General features: G+C 40.9%; 1 protein-coding gene across 2 annotated transcripts in view; it reads left to right on the forward strand.

Annotated features, from left to right (window-relative positions):
• The window catches only part of LDLRAD3 (low density lipoprotein receptor class A domain containing 3), a 118,578-nt gene that overhangs the window by 28,021 nt on the left and 72,872 nt on the right, over positions 1-17,685 (forward strand). For both annotated transcript variants that reach the window (XM_056347355.1, XM_056347356.1), the window contains exon 2: positions 12,567-12,713. In XM_056347355.1, coding sequence (XP_056203330.1) covers positions 12,567-12,713 — 147 coding nt within the window. The remainder of the gene's footprint in view (positions 1-12,566; positions 12,714-17,685) is intronic.

Consider the following 17,685-nt stretch of genomic DNA (forward strand, 5'->3'; position numbering starts at 1 on the left):
TCTCATTGGAGAACCCTTTAAGTCATTATGGCATGACACAACAGAAGCTTGAAGTAGCACTTGCATGTGGGGAAATAACCAATTCACTATTAGTTTTCTCCAGATAGAACAACTGTGGGATTTTTCTTACATTGGGTGTAAGACCTAAACAAATCTACCCAGCTAGTAAGCCTGAACATCCCAGAGTTTGCACAGTTAACTGTCATCTCTGAAGAACCATAAGTTCTTCAGCGATTTTGTTGATGGCTTTGCAAGGGAATGGACTGTAAGGGATGGTGGACATTATGGACTGCTGGGTCCTCTGGCCGGCACTGTGTACCACCCAGACCATGTATCCACCATTGCTGTGGGAGCTCTGAAGAACCTAAGTTCTTCAGTGCAGGTAATTCAATACATGTATTTAAGCAAGAAAATGTGGTTAACAGCAGCCTTTTATGACCTCTTGCATGTGCATAATGCAAAAAAAGTCCTTGCAGAAACAAGTCTCAAAGAGCAATTACAAACCTGTGGTCTTTGAAAGTAAATGTTCAGATTTTGTAATTGGGAAACTTAAACTTAATTGTGCCAGGTAAGTTTTTATTGACATGGAGTATTGTGTGAGGAAGCTTAAACCTAGTCCCTTCCAACTGTTAGAAAAAAACCCAACAAAACCCTGTAAAGTGCTTGTTGTTAAATGGAATTTCTGTTCACTTCTTTTATTGTAGATTATTCCTTTAAAATTGATTAATTTTGAACATTGAATTCACTTTTGCTCTGGACTTGCAGCTTGCTACATATTGGTTGGACAAATCTTTCTTGACCAGCTTGTCTCAAATATGTGTACCTAAACCAAATGGACAGGATTTTTAATGGTTCTGCAGCCATGCCACAAAATCACAAATGTAACTTCAGTTCAAACTTTGTCGTTCTCTATTCCTTTGCTTGCTCTTCCTATCATTTAATTGAATGATGCATTCTTCTTTAATCTTGGCAGTCATTTTGTATAAGATTTACTGTCCAGTACTGCCATTTGTCTTTACTGGTTTACACAAGCTTATGATTTATACTGGGTGGTGCTGTCGGAAATATCCTGTTGCCAAGGAAAATGTTAGACAAAGGTGGCTGTGTTTGCTGTGAGAGCAAGGAGCTAAAATCTGGGCATAACAGCAGAAAGTAACTGTGTACAGATCTGTATGTAGCAGCTTGGTTTCATCTCAGGTGGATATTTAAAGGCCAGATTTATGGGTGACTGATTACGCCCTGCATTGCAAGAGCATTTAAAAATTTCATGTTCTATTGTGTTTTGCAGACAGAATATAATTGTCTCAGCAGCTTGTGAAATAAAGGCAAATTTGAATTGAATCCCTAGGAAAGATCCTTGAATAAACTAAAACTTAGTAGTACTCCTCCCACCTTCAAGGTGTTTATCCGTCAATATGAGACTATTTCTTTTCTTTCCTTTCCTCCCTGTCGATAGGCCATTCAATATTAGTGCTCAGACTTCTTCCATTCCAAGAAAGAAGATAAGATTCAGCTTGGAAATCTTATCGCTAGGTGGATGTTGGCCTTGAGTACATTTCTCCTATCTTATCAGCAGAGTAAGCAGTGAGATGAGGCTGGTGGAGGAAGTGTTGTGGCATTAAGAGTTGTTGTAGACAGAGGAATGTAAACATCTCCCTGGCTGTGACTATCATTTAACTTTCCAGTCAGCTCCCTCTGACTGCCCTGAGAAAAGATAGATTTGGTTCCTGCAGTGGGTCGGACCAGCAGCCAGAGCTCGCATTCCAACCCGCAGCAGTCCTGTTTCTTTAGGAAGTATTTCAGATATCTCTGTTCTAAGTAAGCTGATGTTTAAAAGCTGTGAAAGTCAAGTGGGTTTTGCTTCCAAAATGGTGGTGGGGAGGAATTTGAGTGCGAGGTCGACAAATCAAAGATTTTCTGCAGTCACACATGGAGGGGAGTTTGATAGAAGGATTTGATATTGGTGGTGGTTTGGGACATGAGACACAAGACCGAGATTACTTATCCTGTATTTACTTTCTTTACATCCATGCCATGTTGTGAATAATTCAGGCTGTGTTTTCAGGGTGACTAATACTGAGTGACCAGCGTGCAGGCATGATGCAGACAGCCTATCTGTTCAGTTTGGTGAGGTGCAGCAGTCTTGTCTGTGGGAGGACGGATGATACTCTATTGATCATAAGGTTTACCAAGGCAAAGTTGGGCCTCCTTCCCTGTTTTTTAGAACCCAAACCTTTAAGTCGTAACTGGCAGACTGTGTCAGGTACTTGTACTTCTATTCTTTGACAGTAGTTATACCACAACTCGATATACTGTCTCTTCACAGCATGGTCTGAATCTGTCCAAGAGGAGGATAATATACCTAACTGTATCATAAGGGTGATGCAGACAAATCTTTCCTCAAAGGTAGAGAGGCTGAGCAAAACAAGATAAAATCTCTTCTGAGATGCTAAAAACAGTTATCTTTTCTGTCCCCTGTAGGTGTCTGTAGTTTGTAATGTGATCTGTGAGGTGAGTTACTGTTGCTCTTTGTTGCGGGGTAGCCTCTGTATAGCGATGAATGTATTACATAAATGGTTTGTGAAGAAGTTCGATTCTTTTCTGTGTACACAGGTTCTGTCTCTTAAGTGTGTTGAAAGTTACTCAGTATGGATAAAACCAATAGGATTCACTTTGTTTTTAGCATGGTTGAATATGGAAACTACATCTTTAGTTTTTTATTCTTTCTTGCTGTTTTTGTTGCTACCCCCATCAAGATGCTCAGTTGCATTTTTTGATGTGTGTTTATATTGTTTATCTTTTTGTCACCAGTACTCTTGTGTTCTTCCATCAAATTAAAGCTTGAAATTAAATTTAAAAAAAATGCTTTTTCAGCCAGGGAACATCTGGAAAAGTACGCTAACCTGGTTGTGGTGAAAGCAAAGTTTCATGTAACAGTGTCTCTCTTAAAACATTACTCTGTAAGGGTCTAAGCCAAACTGTTAACACTACTGGGGACAGGAGAGCCAGAGCCATTTCAGAAACAGGCAGGTCTGTCACACAGCCTGTGAAGATGACTTGTTTTCTGATGCTGAAGCTGAACTTCCATACAATCTGTCTGAATGTGGGACTGTGCCTTAGAAGAAGTGCCTTCTACTAAGAGGTGGAAAGGCAAGTCATCCTGTTAGTGTGCTGGTGTTTGGAGTTGAGCTGATAAATTGCTAGGAGTGATTTTAAGGGAGGAGCACCACTGCCCTGTGAGTCAAAGCGCTGTGCTAAAGGAGGCATCTTCTCAAGACTGAAAGCCACAGTCAGTGGTCATCACTGGCTGCTGTTTGAAATCCTTAATAGTTTATAAATAACTATGCTCACTGCCATACTGAAATCTGAAATGTGAGCTTCTCCTGGTGCAGCAGAAACTAAAATAATCTCCCAAAGTCTGCTGGTTCTATCTTTTCACTTCTCTTTGCTAACTATGCACATTACTTCAATAAATTAAAGATCCCATAGACTTGTCTAGCAACTGTGCAGCAACCCCTTGTGTTTTGCTCCTCATCCTGCTTACCAAGATGCACGAATGTATACCTGGCTTTAAGCTGCATGGAAGTTAGTGATGAAGAACCTGGCTGTGGAGCTGATGTGGAGACAGTAACTGGTCAGAATGTAGTTTCCCTCTGGACTTGGTGTTTCGAGGAAGTCAGTGTGGACCTCTTTGTCACAGTGCCTTCTGCTCTTTTGGAAGGTCAGGAAGATAAGATAATAATAACTATGGGTAAGAAGAAATTATTAGAAGAGAGTTAACTGTTCAATGGTTTGAACATGACAGTGGGTGGAGTATGTTTCTTGTATTTCAGATTTTTATTCTGGACTGTGTTAACTTTCTGTTTAAGTATCCAGAGATAACAGCTAAGCTCTTCTGAGAGTATGACAAACACATAATTAGGGAAAATATTTCCATTCCAGAGGATGTTAATTATTAGAAGGTTCTGTGTAAGTGCATACTTTACTTTGTTACACAGTAATGGTTTCATAGATTCCTTAAAATCACTGTGGGGAGAGGAGCTGGAGAGGAGTCCGGGATAAACAAAACAGTTGTAAATTTGGAGTACTGGTCTTGATCTAGGGGCTGAGTGGATGAGTCAGTCTGAGTTGGTCTTCCACTGTAAGTTATCTTGGGCAATTGAGGGCAAGCAGAATGGGAAAACTGTTCAGTAAAGATAACCATTGACTCATATGGTCCTTGTAGTCAAAAGAAAGAAGTTGGGGATCAGGTACTGACCCTGTTTGCCATGAGTATCCAGGAGTCTCCAGTATTCAAAATCAGGGAGAAAGCCATGTGATGGCTCCATTGCCTTGTGAAGGATCATAAACATTATTCACCAGGGGATAAAAAGGGCTAAATTCCATCATTCCTTTGTTCTTGTCTGGAGAAGCATATGCACTTCTTGAAGTTAAATGCTTAAATTCATGAGTAAATGAATCAGACTGTCTCACTGCTGTCACAGTTCAGGGATGATCTCCATATTTTCCAGGCAGAATGTCAGCTTGGCCTGGTCATCAGGAGACCAGAGTAGTGTGATGGGACACATGAGCTTGTTATCTTCTCTTTCACCTCTGCCCCCCCATTTGATTTGTCTTAGGTACAACTGTTTGATACAGACACTCCCGCTGGACTCCTGTTTGCAGGTAATTACAAGTATATCACTAAAGCAGGGACTGCTCTAATCTACAAAAAATCTTGGAATGGAATTTAGGTCTTCCACACTATTGTATGTAAATCCTTTAGTCCATCCTTTTTGTGAAGAAAAAAAGAATGTTGTCTTAAAGGTAGTGTATAGCAATACATCCCTCAAAGGTATCAAGAATAAGATATTTACCTCTGCTGCTTCTGTAAGGAAGCGATCTGGATAGCTGTAGTTTGGATAAGAACAGTGTATAATCTCAATTTGACCTTGCTGGGGAATGCTTCTCTTTTGAGGTGCACCCAGTTCAGTAAGCTAAGTAAGTGTTTCTTCCTCTTCTCCTCCTTTTGCTGTACTTTTGCACTTGTACTGGTTTGGAGCTGTGTTCACTCTGTACTGTTAATGGCCCATAGCCTTTTTCTTTTCTGCCGTGCTAACTGCTGAGAGCCTGCAGACATAGGAGGTGTATGTGGTTTTGGTGTGTACTCAAGCAGCTGCACTGGAGATAAACAAATGTGGGGGCTCCAGTCAAATGCCCAGTCCACTAAATAAAGAATCCAGCTGTGAAGGCTGTAGGATTAAAGTAAGCAAGCCTGTTCACCTTGTCTCACTTCCTGCGCATGGTGTTGCAAGGAAAAAGCAAATGGCTGTTTATTAGGAAATGATTTAGAAGATTATATTTAATTCAGGGGCTTGCATGGCTAAGTGCTGAAATGCAGCCACCTACTATGGGGAATGTGTCAACTGCTTAAACTAACACTGTAGGATATTTAGAAAAAAGATATTCTATTCTATGCTTGTTGTATTATTTATGGTGGAGATCATGATGTGTTAATTGCTCTCCAGTTCAATAAAGGCAGCTTTTGCTGTGAGGAATTAATGGGTGAAGGATGGGCATCCGATAGCTGTCTGTGTTCTCCACCACTGTAGTTTTCTGTCTAAATTTAAAGAAGCTATTCTTTTTAGTGCTTTAAAAAGGGTTTTCCCATTGACTTTGACTTGATTCAGTAGTATTTAGTATCTAATTGGAAGTAACCATAGGAGTTTCCGCTCTTTTGACTAGGCCTGATCCATTTTAAATCTTGAAAGTGCTAGATATCAAATGTATCACATCTCAGGGATCACAGCTGGAAAACTGAAGGAGGGGAAGTCAAATCTGAACAGTGAGCAGTTCCTTGAATAATCACTAATTTATCTGCTGCTTCAGTGAAGAAACATTTTTGAGCACTCGTATTGCAGTGGGGCTGTCAATCTGCCTTTACAAATAACCCTCATAATTTCTAATGTTGCTTAAGAAAATGCAGTGTTACAGGTTGGGGGCAGAGCGGCTGGAAAGTGCCTGGGGGAAGAGGGCCTGGGGGTGCTGGCTGACGGCCGGCTGAACGTGGGCCAGCAGTGTGCCCAGGTGGGCAAGAAGGCCAACAGCATTTGTCCCCCTGTACTCAGCACTGGTGAGGCCACACCTCCAGTACTGTGTTCATTTTTGGGCCACTCACTGCAAGAGGGACATTGAGGGACTGGAGCGTGTCCAGAGAAGGGCAACAAAGCTGGTGGAGGGTCTGGAGCACAAGTCTTGTGAGGAGTGGCTGAGGGAGCTGGGGTTGGTTAGCCTGGAGAGAAGGAGACTCCGGGGGGGGGGGTCCTTATTGCTCTCTACAGCAACTTGAAAGGAGGCTGTGGACAAGTGGGAGTAGGTCTCTTCTCCCAGATAACAAGGGACAGGACAAGAGGAAATGGCCTCAAGCTGGGCTGGGGGAGGTTTAGATTGGGTGGTCAGGCATTGGAACAGGCTGCCCAGGGAGGTGGTGGAATCACCATCCCTGGAGGTGTTTAAAGAACACATAGATGTGATGTTAGGGACATGGTTTAGTGATGGACTTGGCAGTCCTGGGTCAACAGTTGGATTTGATGACCTCAAAGGTCTTTTCAAACCTAAATCATTTTATGATTCTATAAGTGATGTAATCAGGCAGTTTAAATGAGTATAGGGGAAGATAGGGATTAAAACTTCCAGGGGATTTTTGTTGTCAGATAATCACTGGCAGGTGTCCTTTACCTGTGACAGAAGACTTAGGCATTGTCAGAGGCTTCACAGCAGAGCAAGAGAGAGCTTGTCTTGTTCTTTGCTAACCTAAGGCAGCCTGAATGGCAGTGGGATGCTTTTCTTCTATTCTGGCAAGGCACCTTTGCAGTAGTGCATAGGAAAGGAAATCAAGGTGAAGACTAGCATTTGTGGGGATTTACGAGATACGCTGATGAACGTGCAGCTGTGAGCAACTTTTTGGGTGGTATCAAGGATATTTATTGAAGATGTGGAAAGTAAGCTTGTTCCTCGTTAGTGTACTTTCCTAACCTGTTTGGTGCTATTAATGGGCAATCTTTTTATGCCCTACATGCTTGAATTCATTATGGAACCTTCCTCTTAAACACTAGTGCCCAGTTTTCATTTTAACAATGGGTGAAGTGTAGTAAAGAGGTTAAGTTCATTACCACAGACTCTGGGTGGCTGCAGGAGTCCTGACTGTGATGTTCCCTCATAAGCACAAATCCACTCTGTCTTCAGTTTCAGTGCAGTGAGTGTTAAGCCAAAATGCCTTAATTTCACTGCTGTTATCTTGCTGACAACATACTTCTGTTGCCAGTGGAATTTATGTACGTACATGTTAAACTGAAGTTTATAGGCGAAACATAATGTTTGGAGTTTCCTCATACTCAGCTTTTGAATTCCTCTTCTGGGTGCATCATCTGCATTAGCAGTTATCTGTAAAGTAGATGTGGAGTGAGTCAGATGCTTCATGTCAACATAAAGAAGTATGGTAAGATACATCCGTCCTTAGTGGCAAGGGAACAAGCAGAAAGAAAGAATTATTTCATTCAACTATGGAGCATTCTATATGCATCATGTGATAGAAAAGTATCATTAGTAACCCTTTGGCCTCACAGCTGCATACCAGCCTGGATCAAAGCAATTATTTTCCTTTCTGAAAAACTTTAAGCAGCGATCCATTGAAAGTATCCACTGAAGATCCCAGGATTCCCAAAAAAGATATGCCAAAGGTTTGTTCATGCATCCTGTTTGGCGATAAGGCTGAAGTTACTGGCATTGTTCACGAGGATGTTGAGCATGTAAGTGTCTTGTATTTCTTCCTCAAAACCTCCTTGGCCAGGGTGACTGCCTATTCTTACTGATTACAGTTTCTGATACAGAGGCAGCAGTGTTATCAGTAGTGATCTATTCTGTAACATGCACAGTTCTCTGGAGTGCTTACAGGTAAAGGTTTTTTTGTGAAAGATATCCTTGACTTGCTATCTTAATACAGTGTGAAGTGCTCAGTATGACTTGTCCTGTTATTTATTTTTCCCTGATTATTTTTCAGTGAGCATTAAATATTTAAATGCTAACATTTTTGGAAGTGGTTGCTAAAACAGATCGACTTACTCAGGCCCCTCCAGAGTGAAACACGAGTCCCTTTTTTATTTATTCAGCCCAGATGGTATGCTGCTTAAAGTGAGCAATGTGTTGCAGTGAAAATGGACTACTTCTTTCCCCTTCTTCCCTTTCTCCTTTACTTAACTGAACACATCCGTGTAACTTACATTTGGGTTGAATTCAAAATAAGTCAAAGAGGCTGCAGGGTAAATATGTCAACTATTGGAAAGCCAGCTCTGCCAGATTGAAGGAATTTCTGCCCCTGCCAACAGGCGGTATAGCATGTTGGCTGCACAAAACCTGACATCTGTATAGACCTTATCAGAAAAATGGACAAGATGATCTAGTTTGATCTTTTCCATGTCTGCCGTGTGTGTCTGTAACACTGCTCATCCTCATGTGCGTGCGCAGAGCCCCCCTGAGTCATGCAGTGGGCTGTGTGCAGAGTCGGCAGGAACATTGCATTCCTGAGGGTTGAGAGGTTATGACTGCACTGAGGATTTCTTTGAGGGTTTTTACATCCCATAGAGTAGACTTGCAAAGTGAAGGAAGCAAAAGGAGCAATATGATTTAAAATGGTTCCACATGTGCAATTGTTTTGACAGTTATTTATCCACCAATGGATTTTTTGGAGATGGAGTAATGCATGTAACAAGTTTCTAGATGCATTGACTATGACTCTCAAATTGCTGTCGGTAACCTGCAACTCTGTTCTGACAGCTGATGAAGGTCATGTTTTAAGAGAAATAGCTGTTGCTTTGAAATTGGATTGAGTCAAGAGTTCAGTGTTCCCATTCCGCAGCAAAGCTTGTGTAGGGCTGGAGCCAAGTAACTTGATCTGCCAGTATCTTTTGTTTCCTGTTTGGTGAAAAGGTTAGTAATACATCCTTGCTTTAGAAGAATGTTGAGGATCAATTTATTTTGTGACAAAGGAGATCTTATAAACAAAAAAATTTCTGGTTAACAAATAACATTTGGTATCTGTTTCTGGAATGCTGCTTCAGTTTAGTAGGGTAGAAGTATAGTGTTTATTTCAAGGAGTTGTTAAAAGTAACAGGAATTTAGCTTGCTTTTTTTTTTTGTGGGGTGGTGGTAGTGTTTCTTGGTTTGTGTCTTTTTGCTTTTTGAAACTAAAAATTTCTTAAATGATTTGGCTTGGTCTAAATTTTGTCCTTAAAGAAGTGTTAAAGGAGATCATGGGTAAAGCTTTTCAGGCAAAGTAACAGCAGTAGATCTGACAGCAGCTGAACTTCAGTTATTCTACACAGGAGGAGTTACAGTACTTGAAATGCATCCAGTTATGTTTTCTCAGGGACACTATGATGCTTAGGTGGGAGAAGAAAGTTCTGTAGTTAGGGCAGGTAGCTGTGAGACCTGGTGTTGATTCTTAGCTTGGAACTTGCTAGCTAGCAGAGGTCTCACTTAAGTGTTGACACAGGATTTTTCATTTTGAATGGATGCAGCTTCTGTGTGGAAGTAGAGCAGGTTGGATGAGAGATGTACTTATGAGGTTAGTCAGGAAGGCAGGTGCAGAACAACAGAGAGATGCCATGAAAATGGCATCTTTTTTATGTTCCTGCCTAAGTGTACTACCTAGGTGCTTAGGTTTTGAGAGAGCAAAAGCCTTGGTAATTCCTACTTCTTTTGTAAAGCTTGAAGTAACTCTGTTTTACATCAGAGATTTATTCTTAGCCAGGACACTTCTGTTTTGTAATATTTGAGAACTTGTAAATTGGCTCTAATAAAAGTTATGACAACTTCCAGGAAAGTCTTCTGGTGGCACCATATTGACCTGAAAGCTATTTTTTGGTGGGAGTGTGGGGAAAGAATTTAGGTTCTGCTCTTGGATGCTTTGTAACAAACTTGAGAACATGGCATATTGGCTGTGCCTTTATATTGCAAAGAATACCCAGGTATCTCATCTCTTTCATATCTTGACCTGGTGATGGCATGCCATAGTTTTGTAATATTGGGGTAGGTTTTCTCCATTTGCAGGCAGAGGTGTTACTAGCGCACTGGGAGTTGTTTGCTAATAGGAGGTTCTGTAATGCTGACAGTTTCACCCTCTGTAGCTGTTTGAGAGTGGCAATTTTAGTTTGCTGATTACTTACCAGCTATAGGCCAATGATATGAAGACTGATCTGAATGTGTGCAGTTGCTGGTTTCAGGAAAAAACCCAAATAATTAAAAAGAACCCTTGTTGGTTGAACATACAACTGCAGACCTCACAGAACAGTGATGCTGTAAGGCTGCACTGGCGCAGGGGTGGTTATTGACAGCACCTTATCTGTTTGGTGTTTCACATCAGGACTAGCCAAGGACAAACAGTTCCCATTACTGATTTAAGGACTCGGGCATGAAGTAGAATTGGGTACAGCATTTCCCTGGGGCCTGCTGAGAGCAGTGAAGGCTCTGCTTGAGTGGGCTGGAGCTGAGCTGCTTCCCGTGTGCTCTAGGTTGTAGCCTTTTCCCATTGTGGTGTAGAGACCAAACCTGTTCTTGATCAGAAGAGCAGTGTTGCAGGGAATGAAACTGAGGTTTGAATGAAACTGCTAAAATCAAAAAGACATCAAATTTCCAGCTGCGTAGCCTGGGCTTGCCTTTTGCTGGCTGTCTTTTTCTGTCAGGTGCTACACCAGGATTACAGGTAGCTCTTGAGTGTGTGGCCAGTGGCTGAGATTGCCTCATCTGCCTCAAAAGACCTTATTTCTACCTTTTTTCTCAACTACCTTGTCTTTTTAACAGCTCAGAGCACATTTCCGTGAAGGTATCTGCTCCATGCTGGCAGATTCTTAAAATGTCCCCAGGACAGTCAGCCATTTGCAAGAAATAACATTGGAGAGGACGTAGGTTGTTTATGGCAGGCATAGACTTCAAAAAATACCTCCCCAAAGCATTCCTGTCATGTCTTTTGAAACAACGTTGTAAAATGTAGTAGCTTTGCCTGTGTCAGGGATGGAGCATTTTGCTATGTTGCTGGGGAAGAAGGGAACCATCTGGGTTTGGCTGATTCAGGACTTTCTGGAAAGCCCCATGCTTATAGGCTTGTTTTGGCAGCTGAGTTCTCCAAAGATGCTTGTACGGAACAGATTCCTCCCTGGGACTGCAGGAATGAGCTAGGAAAGAATCTTCCCTGAAAGTGCTCATCCTGGCAGCTGTGATCTGCTCTGTGCTGCATTGAAGAATGGGGCACTCGCTGTGCAGTGTTTGTAAGTGCTTCTCCACGCCCCTGGTGCTCAGGCCTTCCTGGGGAGAGGCAGCAGTTAGACTCCAACAGAGCAGAAGGCAAGCTGGTGTAGGGTGGACAATGGAGGGAACTGACTGCAGCTCTCCACTTCCACAGGGTTCCAAAAATCATGCAATTATCCTCAAAATGGGTAAAGATTAAGTTGCACGTCAGCTTAATTTCTTCTTGGTTTCGAACCATGAAGATATGTGGTTGGGAGGGGGCATATTTTTGTGACACTACCACCCTTATATGGGAAGGTTTGTATTTCTGGTTTTTGCCTCTTCGAGTGTTTGTTGTCTGGGACTAGCGTGGAATGTGACAGAGGAAGAGGAGGGCATATTCGTTCTCTCATTCTCTGCCTTGTCTTGTAGCTTCCCCCCAGCTCAACAACATGATGTGCTATTTGGATGCTTATTAAAACCATTGAGTGTCCTTATCTTCCTTCACTGAAGTTTGTGTTCCTTGGATATCTGCATTCTAAAAACAATACACAAAGTGGGCAACAGGATAGATTAAAATGACTGGTCAGAGCTGTCCTTAACCTTGAAGTAAATCTCTAGCTTTCCCTCCAGCACGGTTCTTTTGATCTCCAGTATCCTGCTACTAGTAACTCCTTCCGCTTGGCAGACACTCAGTGTGCCAACTGCTTTACTAGCCTGTGGACAGATGTATGCCAGGTGACTATATATTAACACCAAGAAGCTCAATTCCTACTTTGGTTAGCAGCACTATGTTTAAAACTTAATTGAAAACCTAGTATGAATTAGTCAATGTGTTACCTAGTTTGTAGCCCTTGGGTTACAACAACAACCACAAATACTGTGCAAGCTAAGTACTGATCTGACAAAAGCATTGGACTATGGAGCCGAGTTTTTGTAGCCTCACCTATTTTACTTGTGTTTAGACCAACCCTGTGGAGAGATTTTTATTTTTTTTTTTAACAAACTGTGCTTTGATCTGAGGATACATAAAGGCCTCATGTATGTTCTTAGAAAGTGAACAGGAAGAAAGAAATCTGTGAAATGGGGAGTATGAATGGAGAACAGGTAAAATGATGATTTAGGAAAAAGAAAGTGCTTCCAAGTACCATACTCAGGATATTGGTAGGATAATGACAAAATAACCATGGTCAAGATCCATTTGTCTTGTCTTCATTCAACCACTGATAAACAGCTTGCTCAGTGACTGCTTTTGCTGCTTTTTTAAACATCCCCTGTAAACTTCCTTCTTTTTTTGTTTCTTGCAGAGAGCCAACTGTTGCCTGGGAATAACTTCACAAATGAATGCAACATTCCTGGAAACTTCATGTGCAGTAATGGGCGCTGTATCCCAGGGGCCTGGCAGTGTGATGGGCTTCCAGACTGCTTTGATGACAGTGATGAGAAGGAATGCCGTAAGTGACTGTTGCTATGACCTTAACATGTTTAATATCACAAAGCTTCGCTAGGTAGTGTTACTGGCATGTTCTGTAGTGTGTATTAGGTAAGTAACAAAGCTACTTCCACTTTTGTAATTTAGCTGTTAGAAAAAATGTACAGCCTCTCTTATTATTTCAGGTCTTTAATGCTCTTCAAATTGTCCTATTTTAATACAGAAGTTGGTAGCAGGTACCTAAACCCCTATTCACAGATGGATAATTTGAGACAGACTTGACTTACAATTAGTGGAATAGTGATGCGCTGTGATTTTTAGGGATTCTGTGTATACGCTTCAGCACAGTGGCTTAGTACTATAAGTTGATGTTTGCTACCATCATGATTAGTCCCTTTCATTTCAAAATTGTTGACTATGCTGTTATTTTTGCTCTCTCCTGTTGTAATTCTTAATCCTTTGAAATATAATACTAACTTTCTGGAATACAGACCAAATGAATTGGCTAATAGTGTTTACATGTTTTAAACCTCCCTATAGAACTCCCAGTTCTAGAGAGTTCAAAAAAGTTGGATCTGGTTCTCCCCTGTGACTTCATCTTTTTCTTAGCATTAATTAAGCTTTAGTTTAATTAAACTTAAATATTATTGTTGAGCCATTAGTTAGTGTGAAACTTTCTAGCCTACATGTTTTACCTAGACAGCAAGATTATGCTGCAGCATAATGCTGTGATTTGAAATCTAGTTGGGAGTAGAAAAATCCTTAAATTTCATGTGGTTCTAGAGCAACTGAGTAATTTCTGACAAGTAAGTTACTGCTTTTCGTCTAACAGATGTTGCTGCTTTACATATGTACTTTATGGAGTTTTTCATTAAACTTAAACCAAATGATAAGCTTACCTTTCCCAGGACACTTCCAAGACATTATTAGCTTCGCTTCTGGAGCAGAGGGAAGAAAGAATAGCTTCTTCCAAATTAACTGACTAGAAATACCATGTTTTGTTAAATACTCTTGCTTTTTCAACTTAATATTTCTTCTTTAACTCCAGTTATCCATCCCTTTTAAAATAAGGGGACTTTAATAACTATGTTGTGGAAATCTCCATACATAGTTCTACTTAAAGCCAGCGAGCTTTTCTCCCTTTCTAAGGCATTAAAAGCATCTGTATAAAATATCTGATGCTTTGCAATTTTTATAAAGCATCAGGCTGATGTTACAACGCTGAAGACAGGTTAACTTTCTTTTTCTTAGCTTTTAACATCTTAGGAAAGGACGGACCTGTTGCAAGGATTGATCATTGTCATGCATATCTGTTTAAAACCTAGCTGAATTTAAATTAGTGGGAGCTTTGGCAAGAATAAAAAATGTCCAGAGTTCAAAGTGTACCTGTCATTGAGATATTCCTGATTGTAACAGCTATGTGACTCTCAGGTTCCTCATTATTTGGGTCCTGAATATGCTGCTAGCATGACTTCTGGTATTCTGTTTCAAGTTTTTAAAACAAGCTGAATGATGGTACTTCTGTTTTTATAGGATAGCAAATCACAACATTTTCTATCTTTAAGAATGTTTTCATCCTCTGCCTTGCATGAATTTTGTTTCAGTGGTACAACTATAAAATCTTAATGAAGATTTTCATTAACCTTAAAGAAGTTTTTCTTAATGAAGGCAGTGCTGGGTATTTACCCATGAATCAGCAACAGGAAAATATGCTTTGTGACTCCGTTAAAAAATTTCCTTACCAAAATAGGTTTGATCTAGTGAATTGCAGACAGTAATGAACATAGTAACTGACAATAAAATATAAATAGCTGGAAAATGACAGTTATAAAAGTTGTTCTTGTCACAACAACCTCAAATAAAGCTCACTGATCTAGGCTATGCCACAACTATGAATTTAAGTTTCTGCAGAATTGTCCTTTTTTTTCCTTTTCTTTAAATACTTCCAGCCCACTTGATTGGCTGATGGTTTTTTGGATGAGCATCCTTTTGATCCTGCCCAAATTAACAGAGATAATAAGACTATTCTTTCCTCTTCCCATACATCTATCCACTATCTGATCACCTTCATAAATGTGAAATTAGCATGGAAAAGAGACAGGACGGAGAGCAAGGGATTCTTATTCTGTGCTAGCCTGCTGTTAACAGGTCAGATAAGCCAAAACAGAATGGAAATAAGTGCTTACTTGAATCTTCAAACAAGAAATTAATGTTCATGCAGACAAGGTTCTGTAATGCATCCAGAGAGCTTCAAGCTGCCTGTTCTGCATCTCCATCCTCTCTGTTCCAGTAGGCAGCTTTTAACTCTGTGTATGCTGCCATAAGTATATCTAATGAACTAACCACTGTGTGTATGGGATGCTGAATATGCCGGTGTAGCTACAGTCAGTGTAATATGGCAGAGACGTGGGGTGTGAGAGGAGTCACTGGGAGAAAAGAATTACAGCATTAGTAAGGAGGCTGGGAAGGTTTTCTGTTCTTAGTTGTTGTCTTATGTCTGAATTGAGGAAGTTGGATTACTGTCTCAAGCGTGGATGATCCTTGTGGCCCAGGAAACATCCCTTTTGAATCCAGCTAAGCACCTAGCCTTGCTAATACCTTCAGAGGGACAATTCAGTCACTTACACTGTATGTATATGCTTACATATGTATGTAGCTAAAAAAAGTTTCGCTTGCTCTTTCGATGAATTTTGAAAATGGTCCCAATTCTTACGGTGTACTGTTATAGTGTTAGCAAGCAGTCTTTTACATCAGAAAGTAATCAAAATTTGGATGGGCTTATACGCACAAATCTGGTGTTAGAGGAGTTCCTAGCCCAAAATTAAGGCATTGAAAGGCAGCCCTAGTGTCTTCTGAGAAGGGAGAAGGAAGAAGGAAGGAGAAAAATCACGTCTTTTCTCCCGCTCCAGTTTATGTCAATCTGTAAAGATAGGCTCCTACATTATTATAGGCTGGAAAGGACTCTGGAGGTCATTTGGTCCAGCTGTCTGCTCAGAGCAGGACTAACTTGGATCAGGGTTGCTCAGCACCTTGTCTAAGTCAAGTTTTGCACATTACCAAGGATGAAGAGTCCGCAGCTTCACTGGGCACCTACTCTAGAGTTTAAATATGTGCACTGGGAAAAATTTTTTCCTAGTACATGATCAGCTTCCAGTGATGAGATAGAAGCTGAACAAAACAATTTGTAAAGATGTGCAATGTGATGAACATTCAGATCCTCTGGTCTTAGTGAGTGGCAGAGGGGAAACGTAGGAGCCCAGGAATTATTGTTCTTGACTGCAGAAACAGCTACTGAAAAGTAAGAACAGTTGACATTCAAAATGTGTGTGTGTGTGTATCACATGTGGTGCTATTGTATCAGTGTGTGTTGTGTTACTTGTGTCAGGCAACTCCAGGGAGGACAGCCATGCTTGAAAGTGTCAAGCTAGCCTTACAAGGGTTGGAGTGTGTGTGTATATAAATATAAGTGTAACATTTTTTTAATTGTTTTAGGATAAGTTTTGTTACCTTCCTCCTATCAGAATAGGGCTCTACTTCCTAGAGCATACCTTGCAGCAAAATTGGAGTTCTTTGTTTTCTGCTGTGATGTTGCTTTGCAATAGCTGAGCTGTGGATAGTCAAGGCAAAGCTGTAAGAGTTGCATTAGCAGCATGAGATGGCTGAGTTCCCAGTGTGTTACTACTATGAGCTGTGCTTTAAGATGCTTTGTTTGTAATTCTTCATCAACTAACTAGTTCAGATTAAAAGGCTTTAACCTTGCTTTAAAGTGTTTGTGTGTGAATAGGAGTTCAGTTACAGGATTCATTTGGTACTGTGAACTGCTATTTCTGTGAAGACAAGTATGCTGCCTTTTGGCATGACCACTGAGGAAGTTTCATGCGTGCTCCTGTGTGGTTATGTGCAAAGTCTTTCTCTCTTTTTTTGGACTGCCTTTCAGTTGAATGTCGATGCCCAGCAATGTTTTATCAATTCTATTGCTGTACTACCTCATCTTGTGTGTTCCCCTTCAAACAGGAAAACTTAGAATTTATGGTCTGGTTCTCTACTTTCTGTGGCCAGCAAGTGAAAAGTGCTGGTTTGGGTGTGAGGATGAAATAAGATGCAAAGCACAATTACTGGCACCTTGTCCATTCATGTCTTATCTCTTCCCTCTCTTCCTTTTGTCCTTTTTCTGACTCCTGCTTTGAAGGACTATCTCTATTAACCATGTTATTTTGTGGGCTTTTTCATCACCTCCCATGCTTGCCAGAATCCATACCATCTGTCATCTTTCTTGCTTCCTCTGTGCCCTGACCCGTGATCAGTTTAACGCTTCCCACACCAGCTATCTGTATGCTGTTTAGTGCACAGGACACTTCTTGTACTCTTGCCTTCTGTCATGGTGCTGTGATGACAGAAAAAAATTTACCTGGTTTTGTCGGGGGGGGGCTGTTGAGAAAAGGCCTAAGAGGGAGGAAATAAGCTGAGACGGTGACTTCTCATTGTTCTTATTTACAATTTATCTTCTCCTTGAATCAGAGTATCTCTTTGGCTTTTCCTCCAAGCCACTAATTGAGCTTGAAAAGGAATTAATTGACCATAGCAGTGTAAATGTTTTGTGAGTATTTCCAGTTCTCTGTAGCTTGAGTAATCTGCTAGTATCAATGTGTCTCCCAAAATGGAGAACGCTTTTGTAGTTCATTCCCCCTGACTCTGCTGGTTCTCATCGGTTGGATTGCTCATCAACCTGTGTAGTCCAGTAACAGTCATGCCGGTTTCTTTTAAATGTTAGTGGGCTTTTAACTACTACTACTATTGCTTTTTAGCTGTGTAGATGATTTGTAATGGAAGCTGAGGCTCCTCTTGACAAATGCAGAATCTTTACCGACGGGACTTTCCTGCAGAGCTTATGGATTCATGCTCACACTGGTCAAGGTGGGAGCTGTATGCTGTCAGCCACTCTGTCTGTTGTCAGATACAGAAGATCCAAAATGGCACAAAATAGAGAACCTGGA

Source organism: Falco biarmicus, chromosome 7 (assembly GCF_023638135.1).
Source record: "Falco biarmicus isolate bFalBia1 chromosome 7, bFalBia1.pri, whole genome shotgun sequence".
Lineage (NCBI taxonomy): Eukaryota > Metazoa > Chordata > Aves > Falconiformes > Falconidae > Falco > Falco biarmicus.